At 45.5% G+C, this 16,434-nt stretch overlaps 2 protein-coding genes across 2 annotated transcripts; one reads left to right on the top strand and one right to left on the bottom strand.

Moving 5' to 3' along the window:
- Nucleotides 1–126: 126 nt before the first annotated feature.
- LOC123022078 (NFKB activating protein) lies at nucleotides 127–7,007 on the top strand. The gene is made up of 9 exons (XM_044427483.1): nucleotides 127–428; nucleotides 1,433–1,513; nucleotides 1,885–1,961; nucleotides 2,675–2,762; nucleotides 3,499–3,558; nucleotides 3,827–3,942; nucleotides 4,249–4,324; nucleotides 5,334–5,483; nucleotides 5,675–7,007. The coding sequence occupies exons 1-9, from the start codon at nucleotides 184–186 to the stop codon at nucleotides 5,847–5,849; spliced, it is 1,068 nt and encodes a 355-aa protein (XP_044283418.1). The 5' UTR covers nucleotides 127–183; the 3' UTR covers nucleotides 5,850–7,007.
- A 461-nt stretch (nucleotides 7,008–7,468) lies between these two features.
- Nucleotides 7,469–12,934, bottom strand: AKAP14 (A-kinase anchoring protein 14). The gene is made up of 5 exons (XM_044427158.1): nucleotides 12,769–12,934; nucleotides 12,591–12,688; nucleotides 10,160–10,339; nucleotides 8,316–8,368; nucleotides 7,469–7,606 (listed from the first exon to the last, which is right to left on the bottom strand). Exons 1-5 carry the CDS (start codon nucleotides 12,932–12,934, stop codon nucleotides 7,522–7,524), a joined length of 582 nt encoding a protein of 193 aa, XP_044283093.1. The 3' UTR covers nucleotides 7,469–7,521.
- Between the last annotated feature and the right edge of the window lie 3,500 nt (nucleotides 12,935–16,434).

Genomic DNA, 16,434 nt, shown 5'->3' with positions numbered 1-16,434 from the left:
ATGGGAATAATTACTGTTTTGAGGGAGGGGGAAACGGAGCCGGAAATGAGTCCTTAAGCCAGCCAGAAGCAACTCGGGAGGAAATGACGTGGCCTCGAGGGAGGCAGGGGCCCTGTTGTCGCCGCGGCCGCCTCGCCCGGAAGTGGCCGCCGTGGCCGTTGGAGCCCGGGCGGTTGCTAAGCGATGGCTCCGGTGTCTCGCTCGCGGAGCCCGGTGGAGTCTCCGTCCTCCCGGCGGGGGCGGGCCACCGGGTCGGCCAGCCCTTCTCCGCCCCGGCCCAGCCGGAGCAGGCGGTCCTCCTCGCGCTCGAGGTCTCGGTCCCGCGAGCGCGGCGGGCCCCGGCAGCGGCCTGGGCCCCCGCACTACGGTGGCCACCGATACGGGCCCGAGCATTACGGCAAGGAGCAAGAGGAGTCGCTGCGACAGAGGCGAGTGCGGGGCTCGGTCTGCTCGGCCTGGGCACTCGCCCTCTTTCTCGACGTTTAAGCCAGTCCTTCCCAGTCCGTTTCGGGTTATACCTCCTGTCGGCCCCGACCAGCGTGCCTGTTGGACAGGAATGCTAGGAACTGTAGTCCAAAAGATCTGCCGGGTTGGGAGAAGATGCTTTAAATATGCGGAAGTTTTTACTGTTGGAAAAAGCGAGTCTTTCAAATGGCAACCAGCCAGGCTGCAATTTGAAGCAGATTTGCTGTTGCAAAGCTAGTGTTTATAAAATCAGTGAGGGAGCTATGCAAATCAACATCCAGATTGTATCGGTTTTTCATAAAATTAATGAAGTGTGGCCATGCATTTTTGACATGGCTCAATTCTTCTCCCCATCCCCAAGTCTCTCAAGTACAAATACTGAAGTAGTTTAGCAGGTTTTGTCATTCTTAGTCTGACACTTGACTCAGACTCAGTATTCTTTCTCTTAAGTATTTGTGTTTGTTTCCAACTGTTATATCTCTGTAGCTGGAAGATTATTTCTGTGGTTGCAGAATAGTGAGGTATAGGATGTGATACATAAGAGTTAATTTGACTTGCATTGACTTCAGTTTCAGCCATTAAGTTCCATTGAATTCAGAGAAAATTACTACTGAGTAAACAAGCATAGCATTATTTTAATGGAATAAATCTCCCCAGTGTCTCTGGTTTTGTCCATTAATGCAAGTATCCCATACACTGAATTTGCTGTTGTGTGGATTTAGGTCTGCTTTAGGATAATGCAGAGGTGGGGGTGGAATTATTTCCATTGATCAGCAGAGTTCTGAATTGCCTGCAACGTCCACCTACCTGGACTCTCATAAGAACTCTGTAGTTTCTCTATAAAAGCATGAAAATGCTCACATTATTGACATCTACAGTGAACAAAATATATCTGTATACCTAGTTTCTCTCTATATATGCAAAATGTGTTCTACCTTTAAACTGATTTGTTTTTTATCTTTTACAGGCGATTAAATGAGAGAGAAAGAATAGGTGAATTAGGAGCACCGGAAGTCTGGGGATTGTCACCAAAAGTTCCTGACCCAGAGTAAATACAGTTTTTCTTAATTTTGTTTTCTATCCCTCTTTAGACTTCTTTGCTATAATAGTGATGGAAAATAAATTTTCTGTTCCACTTTCTTACATTTCTAAGTCCATATTTCCGACTCAAATTTGTGGAAGAGTAATACTGATGCAGATAAAATTGTACAATCCCCCCTTCCCAGTGCATTCAGTCCCTGATTCAAAAATATATATTTATGAAGCATAACATAATGACCAGCCAGAGCCCATCATGGAAATATATTTTATTGAAATGCCTGCTCCAAAAATCTGTCCGTTTTGGTGTGACCATGTGAAGTTAAACTTGCACATCTTGAGTGTCATTCCACTAAGATTGTGTTCTTCCTTTAAATGTAGTTCTGATGAACATACCCCTGCAGAAGATGAAGATGGGACATCTAAAAAGAGCAGCTCCTCTGATTCCAGTTCAGAAGGTATTCTGTGTTGATTAGATGTTTAAGTAAATCAACAGCCTCTGTGAAATCATCAGGTACTGGCAATCTGGTGCTGTCCGTATATTCTGGACTGCAGTTCCTACACATCACAAGCAACATCACTGATCAGAAATTATTGGACTTAGAGCCCAAAAGATCTGGAGGCTAGTAGGTTGCCTGCCATTTATGACATTGCAGATGGAATTGTCAAAGCATGTTCCATTAGAAAGAATTAATGTTGCCTGTTCTTGACTTCAGGACCATTGCTGTCAACAGCTGTAGACAGATTATTTGTAAATAATATTTTATCCCCCAAGTATTTACCTTGTCCTGCCCTACCCACTGTTGCTGTTGTTATTGCCTGCCTTTCTTCCTCTTGCAAGAAACACAAGACAAGTTACAAATTCTCTTCTCAAATTTTTCCTTTCTACAGTCATGCTCTGAGTTAGTTAGGCTGAGCGTTTGTGAGTGGCCCCAAGAAGCTAGATTTCTCAAGTCCTGGCCCAGCACCTTAACCACTGAACCACATCATACTGCAAAACCGCAGTTTTGCCCAGTAGGGTGCATGATGCTTCTGCTGTTCAGAGGCAGTAATGGGGTCTGTTTAAGACAGCTGTTACTACCATCAGGAGCTGGCAACGCAAAACAGAAATGCACTGAAGTGAACTGCTTGCCTTTATTTTGAAACATTTCCATTTCAACTTCATTTTCAGAGGAGGAAAAGAAAAAGAAGAAAAAGAAGAAGAGGAGAAAAGCTGCTTCACGTAAGTTTAATGTTCACAATCTGAAATTAACCTCATCCTTGTTTTGAAACGAAAGCAGAAATGGGATTGTTTTCCCATAGCTCACAGTTCACAGATCTGAGTGAGAGTTGTTTGTTCTCAAAGTTTCTGCTCTCAGGAGTTTGGACTAATTGGGAATCATCATGGGCACTAGGCCACAATGCTACTGGTTTAAACAACTTGTTTTGCACTAATACAAGGGGACTTCTAGAGCAATACTAATTGATTTAACTTGTGCAGTTAGATTCTCCAGAGCACCTGCCGTACAAGTGGATGTGCTAGATTGCAACTTCCACATTCCCAGCTACTATGGCCACATTGGCTGGAAATGATAGGCATTGCAATCCAGCACATCTGGAATGCACCAGGTTAGAGAAGGTTCTTGATCAATTATTAATTTATACCCTACTTTTTTCTTACAGTGAACTCAAACCAGCTGACATCATTCACTTCCTCCTCCTCTCACCCCTCCTCTCACTTCTCACAGTCCTGTGAGGTGGGTTGGGCTGAGAATCTGTGACTAGTACAAAGTCACCCAGTTGTCTCCATGGCTGAGTGGGGACTAGAACCCAGATCGCCTGAGTCCCGGTCCTGCACTCTTAGCCACTGCACCATATTGGGTCTCTGCAGTAAAGGCTGCACTAAGCTGTGCTGGGTTTTCATTCTTTTTACCTTCTCGTGTGTGTGTGTGTGTGTGGGTGTAGAGAGAGAGAGAGTTTTATTTGGATTTATTTATCAATCTGTTTATTTGTACTTAACATTTCAGGTGAGGGAGAAAAGAAGAGAGCCAAGAAAAAGAAGAAGAAGCACAGAAAGTAAGATCTCTTAAAACATCTCTTTAACATCCTATTATTTTCTGTTTTGTTATGTAACAGTAGTATCATAATCCTGTTTCCTCACATGTTGTTCGCAAAAGCAAAACCTTCATTATCAACAAAATAATTTGATGCTTTTATCTATCCGCTCATTCACTGATGATACTTATAATTCCAGATGTGACAATTGGCAAGACATTGCACTCTTTTTCTTAATCATCTCAAATTTTGATTTTACAAATTCACCCTGTGTTACTCTTTTTCACAGAAAAAAGTCCAAGAAGAAAAAGAGTAAGAAGAGCAGGAAGGACTCCAGTGAGTCAAGCAGTGAAGATTCTGACAATGAAACTCTGCAGGAGGATGATCTGTGGATTGAAAGATCAAGTATGTTGTCACCACTCATGCTGTCTAGCAAAAATCTAGGCATGTATGTATTTCAAGAGGGCTGTGGACAGATGCACACTTTGGGATTGATTTCTTCATATGGAAATAGCTAATTATGCCTTTTCCAACAGAAAAAATATGAGAGCTATCCAAAGAAATAGGTTGTACAAATAAGTCCTAGGCCAGTGAAACCTAGGGTTCACTTCGGTCCGGCAAATAAATAGAGAGGGTGACATGGATGTAACACATTTTCAAATGTTCTGCCGAAGCTTTGTCTTTATTCTACATTTCATTGTCCTTTTATAGAAAATGCAGATGCAGTGGATTTCATTGGACCAGAAGCGCCCATTACCCATGCCTCTCAAGATGACCGGCCCTTGAAGTAAGATTTCCAGTATAAATGCAAGTGTATCTCTTTGCAGGTGTTTAGCTCACTTGGGTGTTCAGAGTATTTGTCATGCCCCTGATCCTTGCAAGAAGCCTCCGATAAGGTTGGCCGTTGGTATTCATACTACAGCTGGAAGCTGGAGACTGAAAAAAGAGTTGCTTAAGACGATTAGTTCACTTACGACTAAGGAGAGATTTAATCTCAGGACTTCGTGTTTCATTGGTCTCGTAGGCAGTGCGCTAAACAATATTTTCTTAGAACTGCTCTTCTGCTGGGTTGGAGGCATGGCCCACCACTCAACCGCCCACCTTCCCACAAGGATGCCCTGCAGTGCAGCCCCTTGAAAGCCTTGCCATGCCGTGGCTTTGGATCATTCACTGCTTCTGAACAGAGCTGTGCCAGAACCACAGTTCTCAGTGCTCCTTCCAAACGTGTCACTTGAATGTGAAGGAAAAATCATCATTGCTTACCCTGCCTGTACTTGGTGTCGCCTGGACAAAACAGAAACGTGGAAGCCCAGTGGGAATAATGGGATGTAAGGAGTTACTTTGCAGTTTGAAATAGCAATGATAGATTAAGTTCAGGCTTCTTTCACCCCTTTAGAAATCCTTGCAAAGCATGGTCTGTATTTTAAACCCATTCAAACTTCAAGCATTTTGCTTGGTTCTCATTAGGCTCGCTGCATAGTAAGATCTATACTGAGAGAGAGATGCCAGTGGCGTTTTGAGACACGTCACCAACATCCATCGTACTTGTATCCTGCCTTTTTTCCCTTCCAGAGAACCCAAGGCAGCTTTTCCACCTTTTTATCCCCACAACAACCCTGTGAGGTAGCTTAGGAAGAGAGACATTGACTGCCCTGCAACCACTCAGCGAGCTTCGTGGTTGAGTGGGGACGAAAACCTGGCTCTCCCAAGTCCCAGTCTAACACTCTTTAACTACTGCACCCTACTGGTTCTTCACATTTTCAAAAGGTGATGTCATTTGTCTCTGTTTCTCATAGCTACGGACATGCTTTGCTACCTGGTGAAGGGGCTGCCATGGCTGAGTATGTAAAAGCTGGAAAACGCATCCCAAGAAGAGGTGAAATTGGCCTTACCAGTGAAGAGATTGCATCATTTGAGAAGTCCGGCTATGTAATGAGTGGCAGCAGGTGGGTGTTCTGATGGGGATGTTTGACATTATATGGATTTATTATCCGTTTGGCTGTTGTATATTGCATGAGATGTGAGGGTAAGGCATTTCCCTCTGTCGAAGTGAAATTGGCCTCATAGTGAAGGGAATATTCTGGTTTTGGCTGTTGAATGTTCTTGGTTTCTTGATGGGCATCATGTTTCTCATCAGACACCGGCGAATGGAAGCTGTGCGTCTGCGCAAAGAGAACCAGATCTACAGCGCAGACGAGAAGAGAGCCCTGGCATCTTTCAACCAGGAGGAGAGACGGAAGAGGGAAAACAAGATCCTGGCAAGCTTCCGTGAGATGGTCTACAGAAAAACCAAGGGCAAAGATGAAAAGTGAACTGCTTGCTCTTCTTGTACGTGACAGATTGGAACTGTTGCCAGCGAACCCCGCCTGATCATAGCAGTTGGGAAATGGGTGTGTCCAGTATTGCAGCCCTGCTTGCTGGGCCTGTTGCTGCCTGAATGTTGGGAGACAGTTCATGGGTATTATAACAATGCAGGCAGGTTTTGTGCCCTAGTCACAGGGCATTGCCAGTAGCAGACGTATACAGGCCTAAACGAAGTAAGGGAGGTATTAAGTGCAGCAGGCCATCACGCGAATTATACCCAAACATTGCCAGCAATTATTTGCAATGCTGCCATCTGTTAATCTAATAAAGCATCTTAAAATGAGCCATGAATTGAAAAGCTAATTGCAGATAGTTAAAAAGGGGACTTCCGTGACCAAAACCTGGGATTTTATTAAGGTTACTCTGTTCTACATTCTTAGATAAGGGAATGTTGAGCCAACAGTGGAAGACAGAATGCATTGAAGGTAACTCACTGGACTGGAGATTGAAGCAAAGGAATGTCCCAGTTACTTGGTGTGCCCAACACTGGGTACAAAACAAGATAGAACTGCCTTTGGTACTGGATGCCACCTTTTAACTTTCTTGCCCAGAGTAGATGCATTTTTTTGTTTGTGAGCTTTTAATTTCTCCTTCATTTTTAATAGTACAAACTGGCTTAGATCATCTTTTTTGGGTTTTGTTCAGACACCTTGTAAATAGTTAGATCATGTCACATAGCACAGATTTAACTGCATTGTTTTTAATTTCTGTCTGTTTAGCAATATGTCAAAAAGAACTGCTTGAAGAATGTAAACATCTTCATGCTAAATGGTGTTTCACTGGAATGGATTGGGCATATCTCTATAAGCTGTGGAGGGGTGACAGTTTTATGTGGCAGTTGCCCGTGTCATTCACTGGGAATTGTGAGCCCCTTTCCAGAAGCTTTAAGAACCACCCAGCAAGCCAAAGGTGCTTTGACAAAACATAGGAAGCTGCAATCTGAAAGAAGGGGAGAGAAAACCCCAAACAAAGCAGGAAGATCCTGTATATGTGTGAGTATATGGGGGTGGGAACTTTATCTGGTACATTGTGACTACCCCTTTCTTACATAATTCCAATAATTCTGGGGGAATATTTAATACAATTAAAGTGTTCACCTGGATGCACCTGTTTACTTTGTGTGATGCTGTTTTTCCACTTTAGTTTGCCAGTTTGAAGCCATGATTTGTTGCCTGAAATTTCTTGTAGAGGAAAAAAGCTGCCATCTTCATCTTCCAACATCACTGAATGTACTTATTTGGATATTTGCTCTCAGATTTGCAACTGGTGGTTGCATGTAACAGGCATGTCTTGAATCAAGATCAACTATTTCCCCTGAAAAAGACTGCCTCACTGCCGCTGTGCCAAACTGTTCAGTAAATGGGTTCTCTGCCTGCCATGATCCAGGAACCAAGTGCAGAATTGCAGATCTTGATGAAAGTGGGACTGTGATGCCTACAATTTTTCACATTAGCCCCTGTCTTTATTAATCTAGTAATTTTAAAGCAACACAGTGATTTTAACATTTTTAACAAAAACGGCAGCATGCTTGACTACAGTGACAGGCAACTTACATTTACATAGCAAGAAACAGATAATCTACAAAAAAGTTTTTCCTTATTTGCAACACCTCAAAAGGAACTAAAAGTCTACAGTCTCCATCAAGATGATTTTGCTTTCAATTACATCTTTGAGCCACTTTTCCTTAAACCGACACTCTCCTGGCCTGTGAAGAAAAACCACAGAGGAGGTATTTTAATGCAAGTGGATACTTAATGGAATTTGCAAAAGCAGTGTCAAGTATGACCTATATGCTAAAAAGCACTGTGCAATATTTGGGGCTATCAACATCTGGCAAAAGCAAAACTTTCACGATGTCTCCCTTTTATTTTGGCTTAGGCTATTTTTATTGTTTTTTGCATTTTAAATCATTTAATTTTAAACCATTGAGTTCAAACAATTTAATTTCTCTACTGACATTCCTGTCTCTGTAAATCTGGTTTTCAGCACACATAGAAAAGCTTGTGTTAATGTCAGATTTTCAGATTTAGTAAAAGTAGCAGACAGGCTTGGGAATCATCTCAAAGTCCATCAATATGTGGACATAGCTGGAGTGCATTATCCTTTTCTTGTCAAGAGTGCAGTCTTAGAAATATGCACTTCGATGTAAGCCACAATCTTTTTAAAGGGGATGCCGTCTTAGCAATGAATTCCAAAGGATTGCATAAGTTTAGTCTCCACACATGGGGGAAAAATCCACCACCCCACCTTGTATACTTTAAGGAATAGGCCTGGCTGGTTCTTTTCCTGGCTAACAGCAAATCAATCTCATACATAAAAGCAGATAAATGAAGTAGGCTTCTAGACAGGCCTGCCACGATAAGCAGATTTTCATCATAGCAATTTGACACTTAAGTAAAAACCACGGAAAATACCTGTGAATGAGCTTATTAGTCTCCACCAGAAAGAATACTTCAACAGGTAATGTCTGTTAAATAGAAAATCAGACTTAGCTAAAACTCTGAAAACACTAGGCGCTTATTTTGGTTTTAAAGTTCTACCCGACACCTAAAAGCCAAAGGCACTGTAGACCTCATAAACAAAATCTCAGGAAAGAGAAGCACCATGTTTCTAGAAAAAAGAGTATTGCACTCTGGAAGCTTCCAAGAAGAAGATGCATGAAATCAAAACTTGGTGTGCTGCGCAGATGGAGATGCTTGCGTGAGCCTTCTCTACTTGTTTGGCCCTGTTTTATTCAGAGGTGGATCGCCTATTCAGAGCAAAGGCTGCGCTCCACTTAGGAGAAACACTCTGGCCAGATTTCAGTACTGGATAGGGCCAAAGTGAAAAGGAGCAGTACTCTCTGAGTAACTGGCAGGCATTCAGCCCTTTAGAATAGGAGAAAAAATGCTACGAAAACAGTTAAGAAAACAGCCAACAATTGGGTGAAATTTGGGGGGAAGTAATGGGGCAGGGCGCCTGGCCCTCTGCGAGACCCCAGATTTGGACTCCAAGCTCTCCCCACCTTCTTCCTCAGAGCTCCTTTCCCAGGCATTCCTACCTCCTGCGGATAGGGAAGTGCTTCCTGGTCAAAGGGTCATTGCTATGGAGGAGCCTAAATCATGGGACGTTTCCTATACTTTGACAAGGGGAGCCTGCCTGCACAGGATTCCAGGCATCTCCAGGTCTCAGCTGATGTAAAAGACCTTCCCCCTGAATCCTTGGATAGCTGCCAGTCAGAGCTCCCTGGACAAAGGGTCTTTTAAGGCAGCTCTCCCTGTTCCACCTTTCCTGTTCCTTCAGTGCAGCCTTCCTCAACCTGATGGCCTTCAGAGGCATCTGGACTGCGACTTCCTGAATTCCCTTCCAGCAAGGCCGTTAACTGGGGATTCTGGGTGTTGTATTTCAAACATGTCCATACGGCACAAGATTTGGGAAGGCTGCTTTAGAGGGATCTGGGATCCTTTCAGCTACTATTTTCCCAGCTGTTTGATCCTTGTCAAGTTTCTATATTTTGTTGTTCCTATTGCTCATAAATTGCCCTGAAGCAATTTCTGGCTTCAAAGCAGAGTGTATGTTCTACATGCGAATAAATCCCTCAATTCATACCCACATTCCAGTCATGTGGGATCTCCCTGGGAAATGGTTCCCCCACCCTGCAACTGGGTAGATAAGATAGTCAAGCACAAAGGGAATTTGTGAGTCTCCTTGCTTTTTACTATTACAGATGCAAGTGCAATTAGGAGACGATCAGACAATCGTGCCTTGCCTTAAAAAACGAAGATATGAGCTAGCCTTTCATCACACACAATCAGCCCATTCACTCCCTTTGCAGAAAGAGTGAACAGATCAGGGAGTCTTCAAGTAACCAAACTTTCCTGTATTTGGAACAAAATATGGTCAACAACATTGGAAGAACTAACCAGGAGCATCGATCAATTTCAAATGTTTCATATTCTTGGAGCTGTTACTAGTACACAATTAGCTATAGTTAATTGAAGACTTCCTGGTCAGTTGTTTCACTTGCTTGCTTGAAGAGAGAGTAAAGAGATGTGTGTCTGGCTAAAAAGGCTCATTAAACCATGAAATGAGTAAATGTGCTCAATAGCTTATTTTCCCTTATTTCCGAAACAAATAGAATCAAACAGGTGCAAAAGATCAAGTTTATAGATCTTAGAATTTCCAACTGATTCTAATAAAAGTACTGCATGAATGCTTACTATCCTCTATGCTTTGATGTGTTCAGAGGAAGTGCCACTGGGAAAGCCAAAATACTTACTGGTGGTTTGATTTGGGAAACCTCTATGATGAAATAGACACAGGCTGTCGCTCGTGGGATGGGCTTCCGACATGTTGGGATGCTCCAACGGACCCGGTAGTAGTACTGTATGCTGTACTTCTTCTTTTCCTCACCAAGATAGTTTGTCCAGTGCAGCCAGCTCTCGTGAAGCTCCCACGTCTGTGAAACAATGGTAAGACATGCCATGGCCTCCACATGCAAGTTCTGCCATGTGCTTAGCTTAATCTAAGGCAGAAAGTCCACCACACTGAAAGCCCACCTTGCTTGGGACCACTGGATCGTGATTAAAGATGCCTTTCCAACTCGGTGCCCTCCAAAGCTTTTGAAAGCAACTCCCATTCTCTCCAGTCAGCATCCCTAGGGGGCACCACAGCGGGGAAGGCTGGGTTGGGGAGGTGGCTATGGACTTGGGAGATGGGTTTGAACCTCCACTTGAGCTGCAAAAGTTCACCAAGCCGGTAAACTCCACAGTTCGTGTGCAAGTAGCGCCAGGTCCAGTCCTTGTTATTTCCAGAAACGACTGGGAAGAAATCCCACTTGAAACCCAGTCGAAGCCCTGCCGGTCAGTGCCGGCAGCATTGGGCTAAAAAAACTGATGGCTTGACTCAGAATAAGGTGGGTTCCTGCATTCCTAACAACATAGGTAACTATGTGCTGGAGTTTTCCCATTGTGGAATGACGCAATCAAACCTCCGCTTGAGAGGTATGGAAGGACCTCCACTTAACGATGATCGTCATTAAGCGACTCACCAGACGTCTGGCTTAGCTGCACAAGGAAGGCAAACTTGTTGGTTCCTGAGCACATACAGCAATATGAAAAATTATCCCTGCAACTACCACAAAACGGCTGCCATGGGATGCGTGGCAAAGGACAAATATCCCACCCAGAAATATGGCAGAGATGGGGATGAAGCCCCACACACCAAAAAGCTCCCTTGAGCCCACAGTGTTGAGTACCCGCAGAAACCTTTTTCACAGCATCCATTTTTAAAAGCAAATGGGAGCAGCAGGGTTGGGGAGCAAGGAAAAGTGTCATGCAGCGTTACCCAAGAAGGTGCCCTCCAAAGGATCTGGGCTGTAGGTGCCAGCATTCCTAACTCTGCCATGCTAGGTGAAGCTGCTGAGAGCCGAAGACCAAACCATCTGGAGGGGAGAATTTTGAGGAAGGCTGGTCAACCGAGGAGGGCTTTCCCAGGGTGACAGATCAGACCCACAAGACAAGAGAAGCCGCCTTGGTGGTCCACTTAAAAAGATGTCCAGATCCACAGACGGTTGGCCACTTCACTTACATGTGACGAAAAGGGGGAAACGCATCACCAGAAGATGCGACATGTTGTGAAGGATGTATATCCCCAGAGAGGTCCGCCTGGCACTGTCGTTATTTGTTTTTTGGTGCCAGGCTAAGACCTTTTTATTTCAACAATATTTTAATAACTTTTAATATTAGCTATATATGTTTTAATCTGCAGCCAGGGTGGATCTGCATTTTATTTGTATTATGTTTTATTCTATTCTTCTTATTTATGTAAGCCGTCCTGAGGCTCTGTGAAAGGACAGCATACTAATATTCTAAATGAATGAATGAATGAATGAATTACTAGCAATCCAGTCTCAAGTCCAGTTCAAAGACCAATCTAGGGCCTTTCCCGCAACCTAGAGGTGCTGTGCATACACAGAGGCCGCCATCTTCCCCACTGTGCCCAGGTGTACGGCATTGTTTAACTTGCAGCCAGGCGCCTGTCCATATGCATGCAGATGCAAATTGTAGGCAAATCTGCCCACTTCTTAGGGTGATACTTTCCTCTGGGTGATGCACAATTGAGCATCCCAGCTATAGAACAGGTTGTAAGGTTCTCTAAATTTATTTATGTACATGCACATAAATGTTAGTTTAGAGAAAGTACAACAGTTTCTTTAAATCATCAGGAATGGTCATCACCAGTAAGGACAACTTCATAAATAATGGCATGCAACAGAGCAAGGCAGGACTTTTCCCAGCTGACCAGCAACAGGTGAGCCCCGTTCATGCAGCCCGGCAGATGTTAGGGACTTCTGCTCTCACAGGCAGGCATGTCCGGCACCTGCGTGGGGCCCCCATTCCAGCAGAAGCTCGCTGACAAGGCCCCCAGACTTGTTCCTCCTCTTCCCCACTGCATCCTGCTTGTTCACTTGCCTCTGACCCTGGCCCAGACTGCAGCAGAAAGCCGGTAGAGCGGGAGACACCCCGCCTCCGTGCTCCCTGGCTGTAAAGAAAGCAAGGGATGATGGCCATGAAAGGGAGGAGGGGCAAAAGCAGCTGGGGACAGCAGCAGCAGGGAGGTAAATTCACTGAGGGAGGGTGGCCCTTGCGGGTGTCCTTCCCCAAGGGCCACAAAAATCTGGAGCTGGCCCTGTGTCCTCCTTGACTTACTCTCATATAGTCTTCGATCTGCTGCACCCCTTTTCCTACTGTGAAATCTTGGCACTTCATCCATATAATATTTGGTACTTCATATTTGGCTCCTGCAACTGAAGTGGGAAAAGGATTAAACCCTGGTTCGAGGGGACTGCACATACTCCAACAGGATTTGTCAGCACTGCCTGCTTACGGTACAGCTCTGCCTGTTTCTTTTGCTTTTCTCGAAGGGCGTCCTTTGACCTTTGGATCACATCACTGACGATCAATCCTGCTGTATCATTGATGGCTTGCAGGGCACCTTCATCCTCTTCCTCAGCTGCATTTCTGTCTTCCAAGTCTGTAGTCAACTCCTCCATTGTCCTCAGCACTGGAGAAAAAAATGCCTGCAAAGTCACCACAGAAAAGGATGACCGCTTGGTTGTTGGAAGAATTCAACAATTTGACCTGTGTGCACATTGCACATCAACCCAATTTGCATTTATCTGCATATTTAGCATTATTTGTTCCATCCCACTGATCAGAAGTAATCAGGAAAGTAAAACTCTGCAGCAATTTTGAATAGCGTTCCAAAAGCAGAAAAGGCACCTCTGAGCCAGGACAGGTCAGCCAAAACGATCACAGAAAGCTGACGTGGTGGTGCGCTGGACGCAGGACTGGAGCACCACTATCCCCACTTCACACACTGGGACACACATGGCCACTTGAGCAGGACCTGCATCAGCCCCGGCTTTGGACAGGGCGAAGGTGCCTGATGCCACGACAGGCGCTTGGTCCCTCCGCCTCAGTCGTGCCTGTCCCAGAGCCTGGGGCCACATCCAGCTCTCCAAGTTTCCTCAGCGGACTAAGTGCTGCTGCAAAGGACTGCCTGTCTTGCTACTCACCCGTCTAAGCCCCGAGAGCTGAAGGAGAGGGCCTCCTGAAGGCATTTTCCCCACAGAAACCAATTTGTCAGGCATGCAGGAAAGGGCTTTTGCATGTACTCCCTCCCCACTCTTGACCCACTCTCTCTTTGGGGGTTCTTGGCATTGACATATTTTCCTCTATTCTAAAAGGTTCAGATTTAGTTCTGGCAGTAAGAGCTTTAGGTAAAGTTAGATGGTGTTTTGGCCCCTGTGCACACCTGCCATGCCGCCCCTGAGAACTTCTCCAGAGCAGAGTCCAGCCCTTGGGCTGAAAGAGGTCCAATGCCTCTGGTCGGCCAGGGCCAGGTTCACACAATCACCAAGGGGCTCCTTTCCCCCACCTCACTCCCCCATGCCAGTCACACACAACATGGTTTGTCCTCATACTCTCATGGAACTTGGGTCGATGTGCTGTCCAGCCTGGCCGTGTGCAGCAGGAGAGGCTTTAAAACAATTCCAGGGCTCTTAGCTAGTTGTTGCGTTGTGGGGTAGATTGGAAGCCCCCCCCCCCCACACACACACACACACGTGCCACAAACCTCACTTGCAAAACGAGGCCACTCTATGTGGCTTTTTAAGTGATCATGCGAACCTGGCCATGACTGACAATGACTCTTTGCTCGTTCCCAGTCACACCTCATTGCCAGGTACTAAAAATCATAGTCTTTGCATCTATCACCAGACCTCCTTACTGTTGAACTACAACTCTGAATGATATTTGGCCTTGCAAATACATGTTTGCCACATGCACACTTTGCAATTTTGCACTGTGCTTTAAAAAAAAATCTTGAGTATACTTTAAAAGTCACTGAGAGTGAAAAAAGACTCAGATGCATGATTGTGCTCATCCCTCGCGTTTTCTTAACCCCTCGCTTCCTGTACACTTCGCCACAAGCGCAAATCGCAAATAGCCAGCCCCAGCACAGGCAAAAGGGCGTCCATTCCTTTTAGAAATGATAATCGCGGATCATGAGCTTGATCTCAGCATTTCCTCTGCGCGTGGAAGCTTTACTACCTGCCTGGAAGGGCTTTCCGAGCTGTTTCCCGGGTGGCGGAATCGGCTTAATTTCCTCTGGGATGCCGATTCGCAGGGCTCACGCAGCAGCAAATTCGCACGCTTCGGGGACGAGTGTTTGGTCACACTCGTCACCTGGGCGACCGCCAATGGGACTCCACTTGGACGGCCAGCCATTCGGTCGCGCTTAAAGGCCCAGCGCCGGCACCGGGCAGGCTCGGCGCATTCGGCGCGCTTCCCTGGGGACCCGAGCGCCGCCGAGAAGGCCGCTCCGCTTCCGCGAGGGGCAGCAAGACGCGGGGCAGGCGTCGCCAGGCTCCGCACGCACCGGTGCGTTCCGCAGGAGGTCTGGAAAAGGAGGCGCCATTTGGCTGGGGACCGCGACCCCTTGGAGTGTTTCCAGCCCGACTAAGAGAAACACGCTTGGTTGTTTCCATGCTGGCGCCGAGGCCAGAAAGTGGGTGATCCATCTCTAACTCATTCATGGCGCTCTTGAGTCCAGAGTATCCAAACACCAGCGGTCTGCTTCACAGCCCCTTCCTTTACAGGCATGTGCAGCAGGGCCTTTTCAGTGGTAGTGCCCCTCCTCAGGGAATCCCAATTGGCATCTTTCTTCATGGGTATTGGGTGAGGCGCACTGACCGAATTTGCTTATAATGCTATCCCATGGTTTCCTTAGCTCATAGTTGTTGAATTCTTGTCATGTTGTACAAGCCAAGCTGCACTAACAAACCATGATTTGTTAACCATAACCATAAGAGAATCCATGGATTCTTGTTGAGTTCTGAACTCTGAATTGCTTAAACCCTTGTTTACGGCATATATCAACCATGGATGGTTTGTGGGTTGTTTCAGCAGGCTACAGAGACTGTCATCAGGTCTTCAGTCTGGGTTAGTTTTCATTCCCCTGCTGTGAAGACTTTTTTAGTGTCTATCATTTTATTCTCTTTGGTGTTTTTCTTTCTAATGGGTTGTTGGATTTTGTATCAGAATATTTGTTTTAAATTAAGGCAAGATGCATGTGGGATCCATTTGCACCAGAAACTTCAGGGTACATGTATTAACTCAGTAGGGGCTCTAATGTTGTTGGAGCTGTGTAACCAGTCTGGATTTCACTTCCAGCTTTTAAGGAACTATCCACGGTGCCTTTTGGGGTTTAGAGTGCAGTTCTATGGATCTCATCTTTACAGGTCAGGCTGAAATCCAGAGTGGATGCACAGCCCCTCCTGACTTTGAAGCCAGCATTCTCATCTGAGAGCACCATGACACCAATTTTAACTTGGTGTCTACAACAATGTATCTCAGAAGTAGAAGGAACAAGTATCAGAAGCCATCATCTGGTCCCTGCTTTCATGGTTTTTAATGGGATATTTCACCCTCCGGTTGCTGCTTTCTTTTTTTCTGCTACTTGTGACAGGAAATCTAGGATTTGGTTTTAATCAATTTTCCAGGCTCAAACCAGTCCCTTTGCAACAGTGTTCTGGATTTTCCCTGAATTAGGAGAGCAGGGCCTTTTGAAAGAGAAAAATTATGACCTTGGCAGAAGACAGACTCGAACAGGAAGCACAAAGCATTTGCCATGGATTAGGCGCTGCAGCCCTAGCGAGCCTTGTAAACGATTGTCCAAGTTGGCCAGCGCTGGGAGTCAGTAGGATGTTGGAGCCCCGTGTTGAATAAGGCCCGCTGCGCACTCCTTCGGCTGGTCTGCTGCCCTCATCTGTGCTGTCAGCTGGTCTATGAAATGGAGAGCGGGCACGTCTTGCCCTTGCCTCCCACAGCAAAAAGTCTAGGGCCGATCCTGATTGTTAAGCGATACCTCCTGCTGGGAATGTGGGGGCTTTCTCCTTCTCCTTAACTAGATTCCCCACGTTTATCAAACCAAGTTAAAGCATGAAGCTGGAACAGTGCCATGGGTCATTAAGAGGACATACTAGAATCT

This window comes from Varanus komodoensis, unplaced genomic scaffold (genome assembly GCF_004798865.1).
Source record: "Varanus komodoensis strain SLA01 unplaced genomic scaffold, ASM479886v1 scaffold18_3, whole genome shotgun sequence".
NCBI lineage: Eukaryota > Metazoa > Chordata > Lepidosauria > Squamata > Varanidae > Varanus > Varanus komodoensis.
This window is presented reverse-complemented; position numbering and strand designations above follow the sequence as displayed.

Excerpts from the sequence above, each read along its gene's own strand:
- LOC123022078 (XM_044427483.1), top strand. The coding sequence starts at position 184 with ATGGCTCCGGTGTCTCGCTCGCGGAGCCCGGTGGAGTCTCCGTCCTCC. Across the intron at positions 429-1,432 it reads GAGGAGTCGCTGCGACAGAG|GCGATTAAATGAGAGAGAAA; the intron begins GCGAGTGCGGGG and ends TATCTTTTACAG. Across the intron at positions 5,484-5,674 it reads TATGTAATGAGTGGCAGCAG|ACACCGGCGAATGGAAGCTG; the intron begins GTGGGTGTTCTG and ends GTTTCTCATCAG.
- AKAP14 (XM_044427158.1), bottom strand. The coding sequence starts at position 12,934 with ATGGAGGAGTTGACTACAGACTTGGAAGACAGAAATGCAGCTGAGGAA. Across the intron at positions 12,689-12,768 it reads GAAACAGGCAGAGCTGTACC|TTGCAGGAGCCAAATATGAA; the intron begins GTAAGCAGGCAG and ends TTCCCACTTCAG. Across the intron at positions 10,340-12,590 it reads AGATCGAAGACTATATGAGA|ACGTGGGAGCTTCACGAGAG; the intron begins GTAAGTCAAGGA and ends ATTGTTTCACAG.